This window comes from Fusarium fujikuroi, chromosome FFUJ_chr10 (assembly GCF_900079805.1).
Source record: "Fusarium fujikuroi IMI 58289 draft genome, chromosome FFUJ_chr10".
Lineage (NCBI taxonomy): Eukaryota > Fungi > Ascomycota > Sordariomycetes > Hypocreales > Nectriaceae > Fusarium > Fusarium fujikuroi.
The window spans coordinates 1,414,830-1,432,457 of NC_036631.1; the positions used below are offsets into that span (position 1 = coordinate 1,414,830).

Here is a 17,628-nt window from a genome sequence, read left to right on the forward strand (position 1 = left end):
GAGGAGGCTTCAAATTATTGTCACTTTCCAACGATCACGGGGGACATGACTTCGAGCCTCTTTCATAAATACGCAAAAGACTTGGCTAAGTCTAGTATAGCCCAATTAAACTTTGGACCAGGCATTGCTTGGCACTTGGAATCAAGGTCGAGTGTTTTCTTGCTCCACTGAGAGCAGGCAAAGAGCGCAAATTAAAGTATATACAGCGAAAAGGAGCTCTATGCTAGACTATCTACTTTCGGCAAAGGCGGCCGGTCTGCTTGATGACGTAGGCTGGATGATCGGTGATATACCAGTCCTCGCTACCAACAGCAGTAGGAGCATAAAAGACACCATAAGGATCAATCTTCTGCTTGAGCTGGTAAAGCTTGGCATAGTTGGAACCGAAGTAGGACTGACCAAAGTCGGGATCCATGACATCACCTTCGTTACCATAGCCACCGCCGCCGGGAGTGACAGCTTTGAGACGCTCCATGACACCATGGGTGAGCTCGTTGTTAACCTTGGCAATCTCCTCCTCACTGTCGGTGTAGTTCCAGTTAAGAGCAGTGATAACAAACATGTTGGCGTCGCGCCAGGCAGGGTTGGCAGAGTTGGGAGGAGTGTTCTGCTGCTTGGCATTGATGTTGTAAATAATGAGGATGCCTTCGTCGGCAAGGATACCCTTGAGAACGTCGATGGTGTTGTTGAGGAGCTTGGGGTCATTCCAGTTCTTGCGGGGAATAAGACGAGACCCGGAGCGACCATTGTAGTTACCGACGTTTTCAGCAGGGAAGTGTGTCTTCCAAGCAGGGTAAAAGCGGTCGTGCTCAAAGAATGTAGGCTTGGGGTCAACACCAAGTTCCTTCCACTCATCAAGGAGAGGCTGGACAATCTTCTTGAACTCGCCAACAGAGATGTTGGGGATCATCCAAGGGTTCATGGTCCAGAGGAAGCTGCCGTTGCCAGCAGGGAACATGAAGCTGTAGCCGTAGCTGTTCTTGTCAGAGTACTCGGGGAAGCGGCGCCAGTAGACATCAAGAGCCTTGAAGAGTGCCTCCTGAGAGATGCCAGCGTCCTTGGTATTGACGCTCCAGGTCATGCCAGAGAACTTCATCTTAGGGTAGACTCGGACAGTCATGGAGACGACGACGCCCCAGGTAGCAGCACCACCGCCACGAACAGCCCAGAAGAGGTCAGTATTCTGCTTCTCATCGGCAGTGACGAAGCGACCATCAGGTGTGACGATGTCAACACTGAGGAGCTGGTCAGCAGCAAGACCGGCGATGGGGCTGATGGGGGAGTGGCCACCACCGGGAAGGTAACCGCCAGCGACACCAACATCCTTTGAACCTATTAGTGTCTGTGAGTGATGGCCGATGAAGAGGAAGACTTACACGGCACTCTCCGCCAACAGCAGTGTAACCCTGCTGGTCGGCAGCCAGGTACAGGTCCTTGACTTGGATACCAGCACCAATCTTGAAGGCAGGGCCAGTATAGCTGCTAGCACCACGGTAGTTCTTGGTGAACTTGATATCCTTGAGGTGATGTGTCCAGATGCTCAAGGCACCAGCACCGGTGCTCTTGCCAAGGAAGTCATGGCCAGTGTTGTGAACGACAAGACGGAGGTTGAGGTTGCGAGCAAAGTTGACGGCAAGCTGGATATGGGCAACACAGGTGGCCTTGATAGAGTAAAGAGGGAAGCCACCGATGGTACACTTGGAGCCTGAAGCAGCGTTCTCGGGCTCACAGGTGGCGCCCTCGAACAGGGGTGACATGACCGAAGTGGGATCATCGATGCTTGGAGATGTCAGTTTGATGCATGTATGAGACGGTACCACTGGGGATGAAACTCACTGAGTGGTTGAATTGTGCCAGTTGGAGAGAAGGAAGGCACACTTCTCCTTGTTGTAATGCTCTCCTTTGTAGCAGGCAGAGCCAAGGGGAACTGTGCTGATGAGGGCACCTCCGCTGAGGAGATCGAAGACCTTCCAGATGAGTTTGTTGGGGTAAAGCTTGTCACCAGGGAAGACCTTGCACTTGGAGTCGACAGCAGCAGATCTCTTCTTGGAACCTTTGGTATCAGCAAAGTAGAAGAGATCGACGTCACTGAGATTGAGGTCCGTGAGGTTGGTGAGCACGGCATCGGTCAGCCGAGGGGTATCATCGACAAAAGAATACCTCGACGATGCAGCCGGTGGCTCAGACCACGCAGGGGCAACATTGTTCTTGTTGGCCGCTACCCCATGTTTCAGATCAGCAATGGTTCATGAGAGCAAAAGAAAAACACATCTGCAGGCGAAGGTGTTACGTACGGACCGTCTTGCCATCGACTTCGATCGTCTGAGCAAGGGTGAAAGGAACAAGCGCGGCAATCAGCCACGAAATGTGAGAGCCTTGCATCTTGTAAAGTTTTGAGGCTGACTGCAGGGACGGGACAGAACGCCAAGGACTCGAGAGGGTTGGGGGAGAAAAGAGAGGGAACGGGGAGAGATCGGCTTATGCCACATGGCTTTCTATGCCGTCTATATATCGAACACTAGTTCTTATGCTACTACTGCAATCCTACAGAAGTACGTACGTGAGTTGGCGGTGTTTAGCACGTATTAGGTAGTAATCACCTTGATGCTCAGGTTCATGGGCCGAAAGATATCCATGCTTGACGATGGAGTGCGGTGGCGACGGTGGAGTAAGAGCCGCGAGGCATTGCCGTCGAGAGAGGAGAGAATATCATACATATCGGAAGCATCTGAACCCCGATTTCCTGTCAAAATCTGTGCCGATTGTGCGGGCGCTTCTCATCCCACTGGCGCCATTTCTTTCAGCCGCCGCGGGGATGCGGCTTCTCGTCGCTCCAAGAGTCAAGGGTCCCTCTATATGTGGAAATGATGGCCGATTCCTAAGCTTGGCGTAGAATTACTGTTACATTATGCATAACCCTCAATTGGAGCGCATTCGGGTCGAAGCCGCTTCCCGTCAGACTAGAATAGTCCATGACATATCCTAAAGGTGATTGGAGCGGGACCCCGCGGACGGACAAATTGTACAGGCTGGGCATTCAAGACCGACAAAGTTCATGATCCTGGCGATCAAGTGAAGCGAGAACTCAAATTTGAGCGGCTGTTGGTTGAGAATCTTTGTCAGAGTGGGATCGGCTTCGTAAAATCTCGTGCTAGAAGATGATGGCAATCTCCATGGAGAAAAGATCAACGGATTATCATTTAGCTGAGACAAGCGAAGGATCATCGTTCAGCCTTCCGGGCCATTCGACTGGCTGGCACTCTTGGCAAGGGTCGGGGATCCGGGGTAGATGTGAGCATCTCGGTAGTGTCTTTGTGATGGAGCTAGAGCAGCAGCAAGCCCTGGGGAGCAGAAAAAGCACAATGCCATCTCTCAAGGTGCAAGAAATAACTGATCAAAACTTGTCTAAGTTATACTAAACCAGCCTAAACTCATCCTAAAGTGGCCTAAGCATTTCTGTCAGTTGGAATTATAGTTCCAAGTCTCTTACTCCCCTGGCCCTTAGCGGTGCTCGGTCAAAACATGCTCAGGGTCCAGCCATCATCCATCCCTTAGAGATGCATGCTACGTTCATTCATGCATATGTACGTTGGTCCTTCGAGATTGTTCAAGAAAATCGCGCGAATGCTGATCTTCGCCGTTGAAGGAAATGCTAAGAGATCTAGCCTGAACCTAATCACAAATCACCCAACCGTTGCTCTGGGTTAGCGTAATTAGTTCACCCTCCCAATTTATAATGCTTGAAGACATCAGAACGAGTAGTTCGTATATGTTATCGAAATGAATTGTGTGGAAGCCTTCCAACAGGATCTAGCGAAGGCGTCATGCCTCGTCCTGAAAACAAGTTGTTGACAGCCTAGTTTCAGCCACCACCGGAAGCCTTGGGCATCAACGCCTGTTTAGTTGCAAGCCACAATGTTCCATCATTTCTACTTTGGATTCTTCAACAACCAACATGCATGATCGAAAACACAGCTGAGGGGGAAACAAGACACGTTCTTGGCGGAGCACCGGAAATCGTACCGGAAGCCTCTGCGGCACAGAAAACCTTAGCAGCCCTTCAGTCCAACCGCACACGGGACGTGTGACACACAAGTAGCTGAATCACCGGTAGTTGACACACAATTCCTTGTTTCCAGAACCAGACGCGCTGAGATATGCCGGCAATCACTTTCCCCTTCCGTAATCGTACATGAACAACGCCGTATTGTGCAGTCCAGGAACCAGGAACTCGTCTTACTCGAAGCACCAAGAGATGGTTGTTCAGCTCCCAAACCACGGACCATGCTGACCATGTTGGGTACTTGGGTGACAATCCTCATGAACTCTGTTTCTCATCCTGTTTTATTGGTCTCCGCGTTCTTCGTCCAAGATTCTGCGTTGCTGGGCTCCCCTGGATATCTACTATACATAAATCTAAAGGGCCCCATCTAAGCGATCGTCTTCATCTTGTGCCAATACCGTGTCAGCGGTTCCCCCCTAGTTCGTCCTGTTACATGTACATACAGAGCGACGATCGATCGCAGCGGCCGTCTTTGCCCGGATCAGCGGTCACATCGAGTCAATCTTTCTAGTGTCGCTTGATGTCCCATGGTGCAAACTCTGCACCACCATACTTTTGACGTACCATCTCTTTTATGCTGGTTTGACATTCACGATGGCCTCATTACATCTATACAGTCGAACAGGACCACCGCCCTATCCTAATCCTTTGAGTCTTCCTACGGCTCCTCTTCAGCAAAAGGGCCTAGCTGCGCTTTTCATCTTTCCGGCTTTATCGATCATCATTGTGTCTATGCGCATGTACAGTCGCGTGACCTCACGGACTGTTGGATTAGGTGAGTCTCTCTCATAGTCAGTGTAACCAATACAGAAAGCTTATCTTTGATAGATGACTGGCTCGTGCTGGCAGCTTTGGTAAGTTTGATGCATCTTCATGTCCTGGTGTTGATCTAACATCTACAGTTCTTTGCCTTGATGATGATTGGACCTCTTTACATGTGTACGTGGACTTGAATCTTGTTGCACCAGAGTAACCCTTTTGCTGACAATTATACAGTTATGAAGCTCAATTACTGGGGATTCCACGAGCGGGATGTCCCAAAAGACTTCAATCTTGCCGCTGGCTTCTGGTGGAACTTTCTCGTGCAGATGTTCTACAATCCCGTCTTGGCACTCGTCAAGGCCTCGATTCTAGTGTTCCTCCTTCGCTTGGGTGGCCATAAAACCAACGTGCGATACGCCATATACGGGCTCAATATCTTCAATGCTGCGCATGCTGTAGCCATTTTCTTCACAGCTCTCTTCCAATGCTGGCCCATTGAGGCCAATTGGGACTTCCCCCTGCGAAAGGAACCTGGCGTTCATTGTGTCAATAACTGGTTCCATGTCATTGCATCTTGCATCACAATCGTGACAGACTTCCTGGTCGTTGCGCTCCCTTTCTGGATCTTCCTTGGCTTGACCATGCGATGGGCGACCAAGATTGCTGTCCTGAGTGTGTTTTTGTTGGGTAGCGTGTAAGTAGCGTCTACAGCTTGGCAGGATCGATGCTAACATTATCTAGAGTTGGTGTCATCGGCATCATCCGTGTCATCTCCATCTATCACCAACTCGTCCAGGGGCCGAGTCCCGGCGAAGACAGCTTCTACTCCGTCCTTCCCGTCTGGGGTGCCGTCGAAACGAACCTTGCCATCATCTGCGCATCGGTCCCTGCTCTCCGACCGCTTTTCCGACGATGGTTCCCTGCTCTCTTTGGAGGAAGCTCAGACGCACCATCTGGAACTCCATACGGCGGCCAATATGCCAACAATTCCCGCGGAACAGGTGGAATGCGATCACATAACCACGATGACATTCGTCTAAAAGACCTTCGAGTTTCGCGAACCCAACATACTGAGATTCGCAGTGTTTCACCGACCGGATCTGAGGAAGAGATCATGACATATAACGGAATTATGCGGACTACGAATGTTCAGGTTGCATATGAGAATGCTTCAAAGGCCACTGTCTCAGAGTCGAGGACTTCCAGCGAGATACGGTTCGAAAGCAAGGCGTCGGAGGTTAGGTCTGGGATTTAGTTCAAAGGGTATCGGGCATGGGAAAACTCTAGCTGTATAATAGTTACTTTCTTAATGAATACCTAGCGTTTTCACGCAGTTATTTTAACCCTATATCTCGAGACCTCAGTACGTCCCAATGAATGGCACACTACTTTTACTGCTGTAAAGATTATTATAATTATACACTAATGATTACCCATCAATGAGTCTCGACATAGATATCTGGACTAGTGAACAGGTAATCCGTGGTTGGTAGGTGTTGCACTGTTGGTCTAGCCCTTGCAGGAAATGGTACCCGATTCCGTTGATGAGCACCGACGAAGCTTTGACGGGTATCCAATTAGCACAGTCTGCTTGGCTCAGTTGGTTAGAGCGTTGGTCTCATATTAGATTGTGATCTGATCCTAGGTCAGAGTGATCCAAAGGTCGTGAGTTCGAACCTCACAGCGGACAATCCTTTTGACATTTTTGCCTCTTTTTCCTAGCATGGAAACATCTTTCTTTTGTCGATTGCGACACTGCCATTGATTGGTATTTCACGTCGACTTTTTTTTTTTTTTTTTTTTTGGCACCTGGCAAAACTAAGCAAGTCGTGCTACATGCTATTGTTTATTGACTAACTGTCCACGATCACGCCCTCGTCTCACCTTACCTTATACCTCAATGCCATTAAACAAGTAAAAACAAATGATCGCTAAGCTGCAATTAACGTATACAGTAGAACCCGTCATCCATCTATTTCGAGAAAAATTACATTACATTACAACGCATCCTCCGCCACCGTCTTTGCCATTGTCGTCACCGCAGCACCCGCAACAGCCATCGCAGTCGCAACAGTTATCACATTCGCAGCAATTGTCGCAGCCACAACAATCATCGTTACCACCGTCACCACCATTGTTGTTCCCATTAGAATAGTCTTGCTGGTCACTTGGTTGTTGGTATCTTGTGGCATTGTACGACGTATCCACCTGATCATTCTCGTATTGGTTGCCGTAGTTTGTGTCATTTGCGTACTGACCTTGATCATTATCGTAGTAGCGGTTATCATCGTCTGGACTGTTTGGAGAGTATTGACGATCTCCATCGCTGTCATACCGATAGTCTCCATTGTCTATATAGTCACCTTCATATTGGTTGTACTGAGTGCAGGTGATGTTCTCTGGGCCCTGACTGTTGTCGTAGTTGTTGATCACGTAGGTGGGCTCGTTTGAATCGTTGTTCAGGTAATACATAGCTGCTCCTGCACCAGCCGCACCGACGACAGCACCCCCAGCTGCATACTTCATGTTTGACGAGCTCTTCTTGTGGCTTTGTTGGGGGTGAGCCTGTTGAGGATGGCCGGGATGATAGCTTTGAACTGGTGCAGGTCCAGCCCTTTGGACTGGCCGGCCTCCACTTTGCGGAGCATGACCTTTTGGTAGTCCAGCCTTCTGCCCTTGAGCGGGTGCTGGCTTCTTGGCTGGAGGGCGAGCAGCTTGTTGCGGTTTCTTCATTTGGGTCATCTGCATTCCATGATTGGGAGCAGGCTGTCTTCCGACAACAGGAGCACCTGCAACTGATCTCGGAGCAGTCACCGGTTGATAACCGGCCGGGCGTTGAGCAGGCCTCTGGGCAGGCTGTGACGGTCGCTGAGCGGGCTGAGGTCGTTGGGCAGGTCGACCAGCTGGAGGGCGTTGTGCGGGAGCAGCTGGGCCTTTGTTGCCAGCAACTGGCTTTTTGGGCTTTTGACTATCAAGACCATGTTGTTAGTCCCTGGAATTTGAGATTGCCGAAGGAAGATGCTGCCAAGATGAAGTGGGGGAGTCAATTGTGATAGGGCTGGAAGAGCTAACCTGAACATCTTGGCGAGGAGGTCGAATGTTGGTCTTTGGAAAGATTGTGAGGAGTCTCTAGCTACTCGAACACTGTTTACCGATGATAGCAAAAGGTAGAAAACACGCGTTCACATCTTTGATGGCGCGCAGTTATATAGGGGTCTTGAACAGGAGACAACGTACGTCCTCATAAGGCTCTCAAATTTGTGCTTTTTCAACCTCCACCACCACCACCCTGAGACAAATGCTACGCTGACAACTTGGCATCCCAACAGCCTCAAGAAAAAAGCCTTTCCCTCACACTGAAGTAATGCAGTGAGATTCTCAATGCTACTCTGGTTATTTTCGACATCAACACGGCCCCCAAATGAAGATGCAGGGTTTGCTTCAGCTTTTTTGCTTATGGAAACACCTTATCCATATCTCTCACAGCGAGGACCAATAAATCTCCCTGCTGATCACTAAGCCCTGTCCAGCGGCTTGAAGGATCAGAATCGCTTAGCCAGATCAGGCCTTATTCCCGTTTTTAGTAGCACAAGGTCCGGGCTTCTGGTACAGGTTAAGTCTTGTAAGCGCCAGGCTTATTTCAAATCTTATATGCATCAAGGCAACCATCTCTACCCCCGATTGTTCCCGTCGATCTTTGGTTGATCGAGGTCTGGAGGATCTCAGGTTGTCGGCCGCTTGATCTTATCAGTCTCATTGTTAGGCCCCCACAAATGGCCAGAAAGCTGCAGTCCTGCGTCCCGGTTGGGGGCCAATTCTTAGCTGGTGGCAGGATTTGGAGCGCTTTGGTCATCATTCCTTGCGTAAGACGCTATTTTCAGCGTTAGCCACCTCATGACAAGTTGTGAGTTGGGACAGCGCTTATCCTACCTACCAAAAACGAGCCTTTGCGTAGAGGCTCGGGCTGTAGACTTCTACAGTTGCAGACTGACAGAAAAGCAGGTTGAAGCCGCTCCATTCATGGTAAGAGAAGCACAGGTACACCAATGATAGATAGAGTTAAATCAACAGTGATTCGAATAAGAAGAATGAATGAATTCTATTTAAGATTAAATATAGTTTATAGATAGACGGCGATATGCAGACGATCCCTCAACTCCTGACTTCGGCAAGTCGTCTCTTATGCCACAGGACCGAAGAAGCTGAACTTTCCTTTGGGGTCATACTTGTTCTTCAGACTCTTCAGACGCTCTTGCCGCCAGTTCTCCTTTCCATACCAGCTGATCGGATCTTCATTGCCAAAAGCGTAGTTGACATAAACGCTCATGTGGTACTGGCCAGAAGCTCTGTGGAGGATATGGCGCAACTCATTACCGACAGAGGCGGCCTTCTTGTCAAGCTCAGCATCTCCAGGTTTGTATGTAATCAAGGGAGCAGTGAGGATGTTCTCATGACGGAAGGCGAAGGCAGCACTCTTGGCATTAGTGCCTCGAACGGCCTGGGTGGAGTAACCCTCAAACATGAAGATGGAAGTATTGAAAGGAGTATCAGGCCCCGTCTCTTTGGCAAAGAGATTCCATGCGTTCTTCATGGCGGAGACATTGTACTCCTGAAGGTAGAGAGGGAAGCGGGGGTTGACAAAACCATTCTTCTGGCATGGGACAGCATCGACATCGATTTGTGTCCACTTGGCAAGATCACGGTAGTCTCCAGACTCGGGAGAGATAGCAATGGGCTTCAGATCGTGAAAAGGCTTAGAGATCTTGGGATCGATGCTCTTCACGCCTTCTTGGATGAGCCAGAAGAGGATGACAGGCTGCAAACGTTAACCTTAACGTTAGACCAAAGCAATGGATGAGGGATATAACTTACGTTTTCGGGGTCCGCAGTAGGGTCATGGACCCAGTAGGACCAGTTAATGACGCCCTCAGGCTGCTTCCGAAGGAGATGCTCATTGGCGGTATGATACAACTTCTCGACGTGCTCGCCACTGAAAACAAGTGTCTCGATGGCCCAGTCTCGGTGCTGGATCTCATACACCTTGGAAGTGATAGAAGTCACAATACCAAAGTTGTGGCCAGCGCCCTTGAGGGCCCACCAGAGATCGGACTTCTTGTTGATGGTCTTGAACGATCCATCAGCCAAGACTATGTTGAGCGAGACCCACTGATCTGCGATGATACCGTGATGGCCTTGGAGCCAGCCATGTCCACCACCAAGGCCTGGACCCATATAGCTAACGCACTCACATGTTCCGGTCACTGATAGCGGTTAGCACGTCATCATTGACAAGAGGGAAACATCAAAGCGTACCGGTTTGCTTGTTGGCAGCCCAAAGTGTGTCGGTGACTTCTTTAGACCTTGTGCCGCCACCAATTGTGACCGTCTTGCCGTCAGCAGCGACCTCGACCTTGTTCAGCTGGCTGAGATAAATCTCAATACCATGGTCCATGCGACCCAAAGTGGTGATGGCTCCATGAGCAGTGTTGTAGGCGAGGAAAGGGAGGTTCTTGGAGTTGGCATATTTGACCTTGAGAAGCAGTCATTAGCACTTCTCATCAACGATTAGTTAAGAAACACTTACAGTCGAAGCGACATCCTTTTCTGTACCAGGAACGACAACAATGTTGACCTTGGGGGCATCCAGAACGGACCAACGAGTGGTAGCCTTCTCAAACTCGGCAGATCCAGGACAGTAGACCTTGGCCGACTTGGATAACTTCTTACCAAGTTGGCTCAGGTCTTCAGAACATGTCCCAATGGCATCGGTACGAGCAAAAGGAGTTGTCGCGCATGTGACTGCAGTACTCCAAGCTGCCACCGCAGCAAGGACTTTACTTGAGAAATGCATTATAAGAAACCACGTGCAAATGCAAGACAAAACTTGGACCCTTAGATCAAAGGCCCCTTCCAGATAAGGGATCGACGAGGACCAAGTGCATATTTAACCTGCCTGGTTCGCCTTTTCTTCCTGTCTGCCATCGGCCAACGTTACACCGAAAAGACAATCCCTGACAAATTCCCCTAATTTGTTCCTGCAGCCGAGGTTTGACAAGAAAAAGGGAAATCATTTCTAATATCCTTGCCAACATCCATAACCACCTTCTTCGTTCAGCAGCCTGCATGTTAGTTCCTCCACCTTCTCAGAATAACGGAGATTTTGGTACGACCCGATCGAATATCCCAAAGTCATAGCGCGGAGATGGATCCATTTTAGTACCCACGGAACGGGTACCGGCGCGGAAAATCCCTGACTTTTAACTGAAACCCAGTATTTATTTCGGGGGTTTATTCCCTGGGTGCTGATCCCAAAGGTGCAATTGTCCAATCGGGTTCCTGGATATGATCTGAGCGCAATCTTAGAGCCATCAGCATCGATTTGTAGGAGGCCTACCGAGGCTTCCGAAGGCCAATGGGTATTGGGACCTTTTGTCTCGTGAATAGACCGAATGCTAAGAACGAAGAAGAAATGATCGTCGAAGTGAGGTGTTGTCAGAAGTGGAAATCAGATCTGAGACTGTAACAGAGCATCTCGAACATCTCCCCAGATTGTCGAGGTAGCATTGACAGCGCCACCTCTGATTCAACTGAGATATTGTATGCATGCCGCCGAAAGAGAACATCTCAAACAAATTACAGTAGGTCGAAGGAATATGGTTATTTCTCATTACGTGCGTGGCGTTCTCAACCGTAGCTTGCCGTATCACAGGCTTTACTGTTCAACTCTTGGCGCGTCATTTTCTTCACGAGCTAGCCAGACTTTGCCCTGCCACTGCTTAGTGTCAGGCACGGCTCGGTCCCCAATATTCCCAGCTATCCCCGAGCACCATCCAACTGAACATTGCATGTCTAGCATGGCCAGGGGAGGCAAGAAACCCAGGTCCTGTCCCAAATGACAAAATGAATTAGGTAAACTTGCTCTAACTTAGCAGGCCATCAGAGAAGTTGTTTATGGCACCTTTGGCTAAGACTTCTTGGTGGCATGTGCAGACTAATCTCAGGGGTGCAGATTCTGGGAAGCTTGTGATTCAGTGGAAAGGAAAAATGTTCTGTGCATTCAGGCCCCTAGTCTGCCTGCTTACTTATGGGGCGAAGTGTCCAGGACCCGGGCCCATGGGCCGCTGATCTTTGTTCTTTCTCTCTTCTTTCCTTTTGCTTCTGATACCTTTGTTGGTTCTGAAGATGTCAGACCCTGTTGTTGAAGGTTGGACGCTGTATGCGGTCGGCTTCGCTTCGACAATCCTCAGGTTTTATGCTCGTATGAGAGTGGATGGCTTGAGAAGTCTTCAGGCTGAAGATTATCTCATGGCCATTTCTATTGTGAGTTCCCATCAAGCACTGTGGTCACTGGTTGGATATTGACTTGATCAGGCCTTTTACACAATACAGACAACCCTTGCATACAACATCGGGATCCTTGCCCATGGTCTCGCAAACAATGGAATGGCGGACGCTCAGAGAGCGGCATTGTTATCTAGCGATCCAGAATATGACTTCAGGTTGGTAGTTTAGTATCATCCATCATCCGACAAGTTACTTACTGAAATGCCCAGGATAATTGGCTCCAAGATCCAGGTTGCCGGCTGGACCATATACTCTGCTCTTATTTGGTCCTTGAAGTTGTCCATGTTATACTTCTACACTCGTCTGACGGTAAGAAAAGCCCCGAACTAATCACAAAGAAACTCATCTAACATTGACCAGACTGGGCTTGGCCGACCTTATCGCATCCGGATATACGTGGGTTTCGGCCTTGTCATCGGCACTTTCATCGCGACCATGATAGCCATATTTGCTGGTTGTCGGCCTTTTCACAAGTACTGGCAGATCAACCCGGATCCTGGTAGTGAGTATCACAGTCTTGATACCACAGGTGTTGTGCTGATTCTTCATTCTAGACTCGTGTCAACCAGCCATCTCCAAACCTATTGTTTGGGTGTCATTTGCAGCCAATATCTCAACTGATATCTATCTTATCGCAATTCCCCTCCCCATGCTTTGGGGATCGAGCTTGAAAATGATCAAGAAGATCGCTTCTACGATTGTGCTTGGGGCCGGTATCTTTGTACTCGTCTGCGCAACCTTGAAGAGTGTTTTCGTCCTTGTGGTACGTCCTCTGTTAGAGCTGGTTTCTCTGGCACTATGACCTAACTTCTGCATGTAGGATCCCGTTCATGGAGCCGAGCTTGCTGGAAGCTGGGGCACTCGCGAAGCCTTTGTCGCCGTAATGACCACTAATCTGCCGATTCTCTTTCCGCTCTTCAGGGTCTGGCTCACGCCAATCTTCGGGAGTGTCTTGCGCTCCTCTCACAAGACGTCTTATCAATATCCTTCCGGGTTTCAGACAATCGGTGGAGGAGGACGCAGCGGCAAAAGCAACGACCCGAGCCGACGAGGACCACCGACCGCGAACCCCTTATCGGCGAATTTGTCATTCAATAACAGCGAAGAAAGGATCGTAAAGGCGGAAGCCCACCGTATGAATGACTTGACGGATTATAGCGCGTCCAAAGGGATTATAGTTTCGAATGTGGTTGAAGTAATTCATGAAGACAAGAAAGGCGGTAGTAGTAGGAGCAGAGAAGGTTCTGAAGGGTCGTGGTAGGGGCAAGTTCAATATATGCGAATATAAAGGTAATGAGATACAGTATACCAAGACGGCTTCATATTATTACAGAATAATGAGACATAACCCAAGGGAGGTAAGGAAACCCAGGACCTTGACACTAAACGATAAGAATATTTGGTAAATCTAGCCTATATTCAGAGCACTCTTTGCTAAGTTTATTTTGGCATCCTCTTTTTAGGTCTTAAGTTTTTCTACTCTCTAAGGCATGGTGTTGATTTACCAAAGGGTCAGGTCACATTTGATAGCATTTGTATTCTTGTTTTCATCAGCAAATGTAGACTTGTTGAGTTGTTTGCCTATTATAAGATCAGAGGAACAAATACTATATACCTGTTTTGGCCAAGTCACAGCAGCATCGGAGACATGTCATAAAACTTCATTGTAACCCGGCCTTGATGCCGTGGCTACACGGTGGAGGGTCGCCAGAGATTGATGCCTTCTTAACACTCCTTATCCCATGAGCGCCAAGCGCCTTCAGCCTTAAAGTTACCAGCGGGCTTCAACTCTCTAATGTGCTTGTAGTAGAGAAGGCAAGTACCAGGGCTTCCACCATCATGGGCGTAGGAACGGCAGGTCGTCCCATCTCCAACTGCAGCGCATCCGGCCTTGCAAGCCGCCAGATCGGTCTTCAGGCGCCGAGAGAAATGGCCCGGATCATTCTTTCCCAAGATACCGCACTGAGCACAGCTCGAGTGTGAAGACTCCGAGCCTGAGGCAGCGGCAGTAGCCTTGCACTCGGCCAGCTCAGACTTGAGCGCAGCCTCACGCGCAAAGCAAGCTTCTTTGGCCTCAGCATCGGTCATGTCAAAAGGATCAGGCTCAACAAAGGGGTCATCGATCTCAACCTTAGCCATGTAGATAACGTCTGATCTGACGCGATCTTCTCCATCAGGCTTAGAGACAATGCATCTCTTGGTAGGAGGGTGGTATGAGCAGACCTCGACGCCAGCAGCCTGGCAGAGGGCAGCGCAGTCCTTGGCGGAGGCAATGGCATCGCGAGTGGTGCCCGTGCGATACATATTGCACTTGTGCTCCACGACATAGTCTGGGGTAATGGTCTCGCGGTGACCTTCGATGCAGTCAGCGATGACACAAGAAGCACCGAAAAGGGCAGCCAGGCTATAGATGACAGAGACTTTCATATTGGTGGTTGGTGAATAAGCAAGTGTAAGGATTGGTAATGGGGTAAACTCGGAGAGATAACTAGACTCAGTGATTGGAGTGATTGTGAGTTGATGAGAAAAACGGAACGATGCATGTGGGAGAGTCCAGATACTTATACCTGGTTTGCCCTCTCATCACTGCCCTTTGTTTTCTCTTTAACTTATCGCTAGGAGACAAAGATCTCCGTTACATCAACCTTACTATGAACTGAACGTGTGCCCTTAAATCTGCACCTGCCTTCAACGAGACACGAGCTTGCAGATCTCCGGTGGTCCTTCCATGGCAACAAGCTAGTAATTGTGAGAGCTGTGGGCCTGCTCCCTGGTGTGTTGTCAAAGCATAGAGTTTATTGGCTATATTCCAGCGACATCGCGATCTCCACGCTCTGGTATGTGAGGTCGGCATCAAGTTCAGCTCTTCATGGTCTCTTGGCACATAGAGAATGAGACAAAGCAGAGAGACCATTGGGGGAAGGTGAGTCGCACATTTTCCCTTCTGTCACCACTGAGTCTGAGATGTATGCAAAGAACCTTTTGCGTAAAAGATGAGTGGTGGTACGTACAGGCAAGGACTTTGGGGGTAAGAAAACGATGGATCTTGACAAGGTATGCCAAAATAAACTGCTCTCGGAGACGGCACACGGCTAGAGTGATATGGTCAGGCCCAATCTTACATGCATATTCCACATACCAGTTGGGATATGCCTGCGGCTTCGGGTCTCAGCTCCAAGTCATCACCCAAAAGATAGCTCAGGACTGAATACATAGAGTTCCAAGATTTCAGCCCCGTCGTAGATCAATGCATGGTTGACTAGGTAGATTGAGATTGCCGAGTCAGATGGAGCGAATCGGATGTCAGATTTGGAGACACGGGATATGCACGGGAGGACGATCAAAGACATGCATTTCTGCGTCGACCACTTAGAAGTTGTGAAATGGGATACAATGCGGGTTGGCCCAACGGACCGTGGCAGTCCATCCTCAAGTTGGCCGACTTTTACGAGGTAATCTGGTTTTGGTGAGTCCACATCTAGTAGCTGACCCGGCAGGCTAGACGTGGAGTTAAGACCCGACGGGAATTGAAAGGTATCTGGTAGGACCCGGGTTGTTTTGCTGACGAATGTGCAACCAGATTTTAGCTACAGCTCTGGTGACTCGCTCACCTCGACAAGAAGACTGTGTTTGTCTACTAAGAGCTCGTTGACAACGCTTGATGCATACTGGGCCGCACAAGCTAGCATCACGTTCATTTGGCCCTTGATTGTAGACAAAGATACCCTCTGTGTGTGGTAAGATAATCGCGAGCTCTAATTTTCAAAACTGTAGAGAACACCATAGGAGGAAGTCCATTTGTCAAGTCAACAGATACCAATGCTGTGATGGTTTGCAACAGAGTTATATTGCAGAGGAGTGACAGACCTTACGGAGCATAGTTTTGAATCGGAAAACAAATGTTTGATCTCGGATGGAACCTTGACTTTGTTGCAACCAGCAGTGCTTGGAACGCTTGCTCATAGCATGGCTAACACTTTATCTTATGGTCAACAATTACTCCAAGGCTCGAGGCCAATCCTTCTCGACATCCTGCTCCGAGGATCTCATCTGCATTTACTCACATCTCGCGGTACATGAATGTGACTTCTACAGAAGCAGTCAACTTGCAGCTCTCAATACTCTCATGAATTCACAGCTGCATTGGGATGCCGCAAGCTGAGTGTGAAGCGAGAACGCACCAGCAAGAGATTCAATTGAAGAGTAACCAAATAAATATTTATCTATGCCCATTTCTAGTGAACAAGCATCGTTTCGCGGTTCGGTTTCTCTCATGACACGGGCATCTTGCTTATCGCATTTTCGCAGTAATGGTGTGATGTGACTGTAAGGAATTGGCGCGTGATGCAGTTGGCACGGGATGTATTGGAGAGCCCGAAGTGCCGAGGTTGCAAAAAGCATGCCTTGACACCGCAAGTTCAAGTTCGCCGTTGTGTGGTGAAGGGCGTTGTCGCTACGGTGAGTTGTTCAGTTATGATCTGACCTCTCACCTCACCTCACCTCACCTCACCTCACCTCACCTCACCTCACCTCACCTCGGCATGCAGGTGAGGACGCGCGGACTGCATAAAACCCTGATCCGAAGTTCGGAGTAAGAAAGTGACCAATTGGACCAGAATTAATTGGCTGTCAATTCCATTAGTGTTGGTTCCCCCAAATATAGTGTTTTTTTATCGTGTCCATTCCGTGGGGAGACAAAGTCTGTTCTCTAGAGGCTCTTTTCATCCCGCGCGCTAGTATTGGTTATGCTGCTGCCTACAGGGACGGTACCTGAGTTGACCGCTCATTGAGGTTCAGGGACCTCAGCTTACCCCTGCTTCTTCAGCTCAACGGCATGCATTAGGGGACGGAATTGGGGGAAGTGCAGGTCATGGGACCTATGGCGTTGAGAGCCGCGGCCATGAGGCTCATGGTGACATGGATCAAGTAGTCACCTGGACATGTCGACTTTTTTACTCTACCCCAAAGAACTTAACTCAACCCCACGATCCTTGGCTTGACCTTCAAGGTGTAGGTGGCCTGAGCCCTGAGCTTGTTTGAAAGGTACCCACTGTAGCTTTAGATATCGCTCCACGATAAGAGGTCTTGATAAGCAGCAATGATGCAAGGTTTTCTGCCGATGACGGCGTGTACAGTGCTGATCAGATTCTGCGGCGTCTGCAGTCGGCAGTGTCAGCGCAGCGCAGAGCTGCACAGTGAGGTTTGCAATATCAGGGCAGAATTCGAAACAAAGAAAACATGATGAAAATCTCTTTCATCATTCGCCACTGAAGAATTGACATGACAGGCACCAAGATTCGGGATTGAATCAAGCGTGGATGTGATAAGCTGATAAAAGCTAAACTATGGGGCTCTTTAACGTCACAGGCCCCATAATCTTGGGGCCCCTTTGACCTCACCAACAAAACAAAGCCGGTCTCACCGCGGATCCACGGCTCCCACTCCACTAAGTTTTTAGC

At 49.2% G+C, this 17,628-nt stretch overlaps 6 protein-coding genes, besides 1 other annotated feature; 2 read left to right on the forward strand and 4 right to left on the reverse strand.

Annotated features, from left to right (window-relative positions):
• Positions 1–232: 232 nt before the first annotated feature.
• FFUJ_10739 (related to isoamyl alcohol oxidase) lies at positions 233–2,382 on the reverse strand (the record flags this gene model as incomplete). XM_023569557.1 has 4 exons in its annotated part: positions 233–1,324; positions 1,377–1,779; positions 1,837–2,218; positions 2,295–2,382. 4 exons carry the CDS (start codon positions 2,380–2,382, stop codon positions 233–235), a joined length of 1,965 nt encoding a protein of 654 aa, XP_023436756.1.
• Positions 2,383–4,657: 2,275 nt separating this feature from the next.
• Positions 4,658–6,080, forward strand: FFUJ_10740 (related to integral membrane protein PTH11; the record flags this gene model as incomplete). XM_023569558.1 has 5 exons in its annotated part: positions 4,658–4,838; positions 4,892–4,917; positions 4,966–5,002; positions 5,060–5,519; positions 5,567–6,080. 5 exons carry the CDS (start codon positions 4,658–4,660, stop codon positions 6,078–6,080), a joined length of 1,218 nt encoding a protein of 405 aa, XP_023436757.1.
• Positions 6,081–6,410: 330 nt separating this feature from the next.
• Positions 6,411–6,515, forward strand: a tRNA (tRNA-Met).
• Positions 6,516–6,817: 302 nt separating this feature from the next.
• On the reverse strand, positions 6,818–7,905 carry FFUJ_10741 (uncharacterized protein; the record flags this gene model as incomplete). XM_023569559.1 has 2 exons in its annotated part: positions 6,818–7,793; positions 7,898–7,905. 2 exons carry the CDS (start codon positions 7,903–7,905, stop codon positions 6,818–6,820), a joined length of 984 nt encoding a protein of 327 aa, XP_023437227.1.
• A 1,100-nt stretch (positions 7,906–9,005) lies between these two features.
• Positions 9,006–10,676, reverse strand: FFUJ_10742 (related to oxidoreductase; the record flags this gene model as incomplete). XM_023569560.1 has 4 exons in its annotated part: positions 9,006–9,641; positions 9,698–10,086; positions 10,139–10,355; positions 10,410–10,676. 4 exons carry the CDS (start codon positions 10,674–10,676, stop codon positions 9,006–9,008), a joined length of 1,509 nt encoding a protein of 502 aa, XP_023436758.1.
• A 1,331-nt stretch (positions 10,677–12,007) lies between these two features.
• FFUJ_10743 (related to integral membrane protein PTH11) lies at positions 12,008–13,430 on the forward strand (the record flags this gene model as incomplete). XM_023569561.1 has 6 exons in its annotated part: positions 12,008–12,145; positions 12,197–12,324; positions 12,379–12,478; positions 12,530–12,671; positions 12,724–12,932; positions 12,990–13,430. 6 exons carry the CDS (start codon positions 12,008–12,010, stop codon positions 13,428–13,430), a joined length of 1,158 nt encoding a protein of 385 aa, XP_023436759.1.
• Positions 13,431–13,894: 464 nt separating this feature from the next.
• FFUJ_10744 (uncharacterized protein) lies at positions 13,895–14,596 on the reverse strand (the record flags this gene model as incomplete). Its single annotated transcript, XM_023569562.1, has 1 exon — positions 13,895–14,596. The coding sequence occupies one exon, from the start codon at positions 14,594–14,596 to the stop codon at positions 13,895–13,897; it is 702 nt and encodes a 233-aa protein (XP_023436760.1).
• Between the last annotated feature and the right edge of the window lie 3,032 nt (positions 14,597–17,628).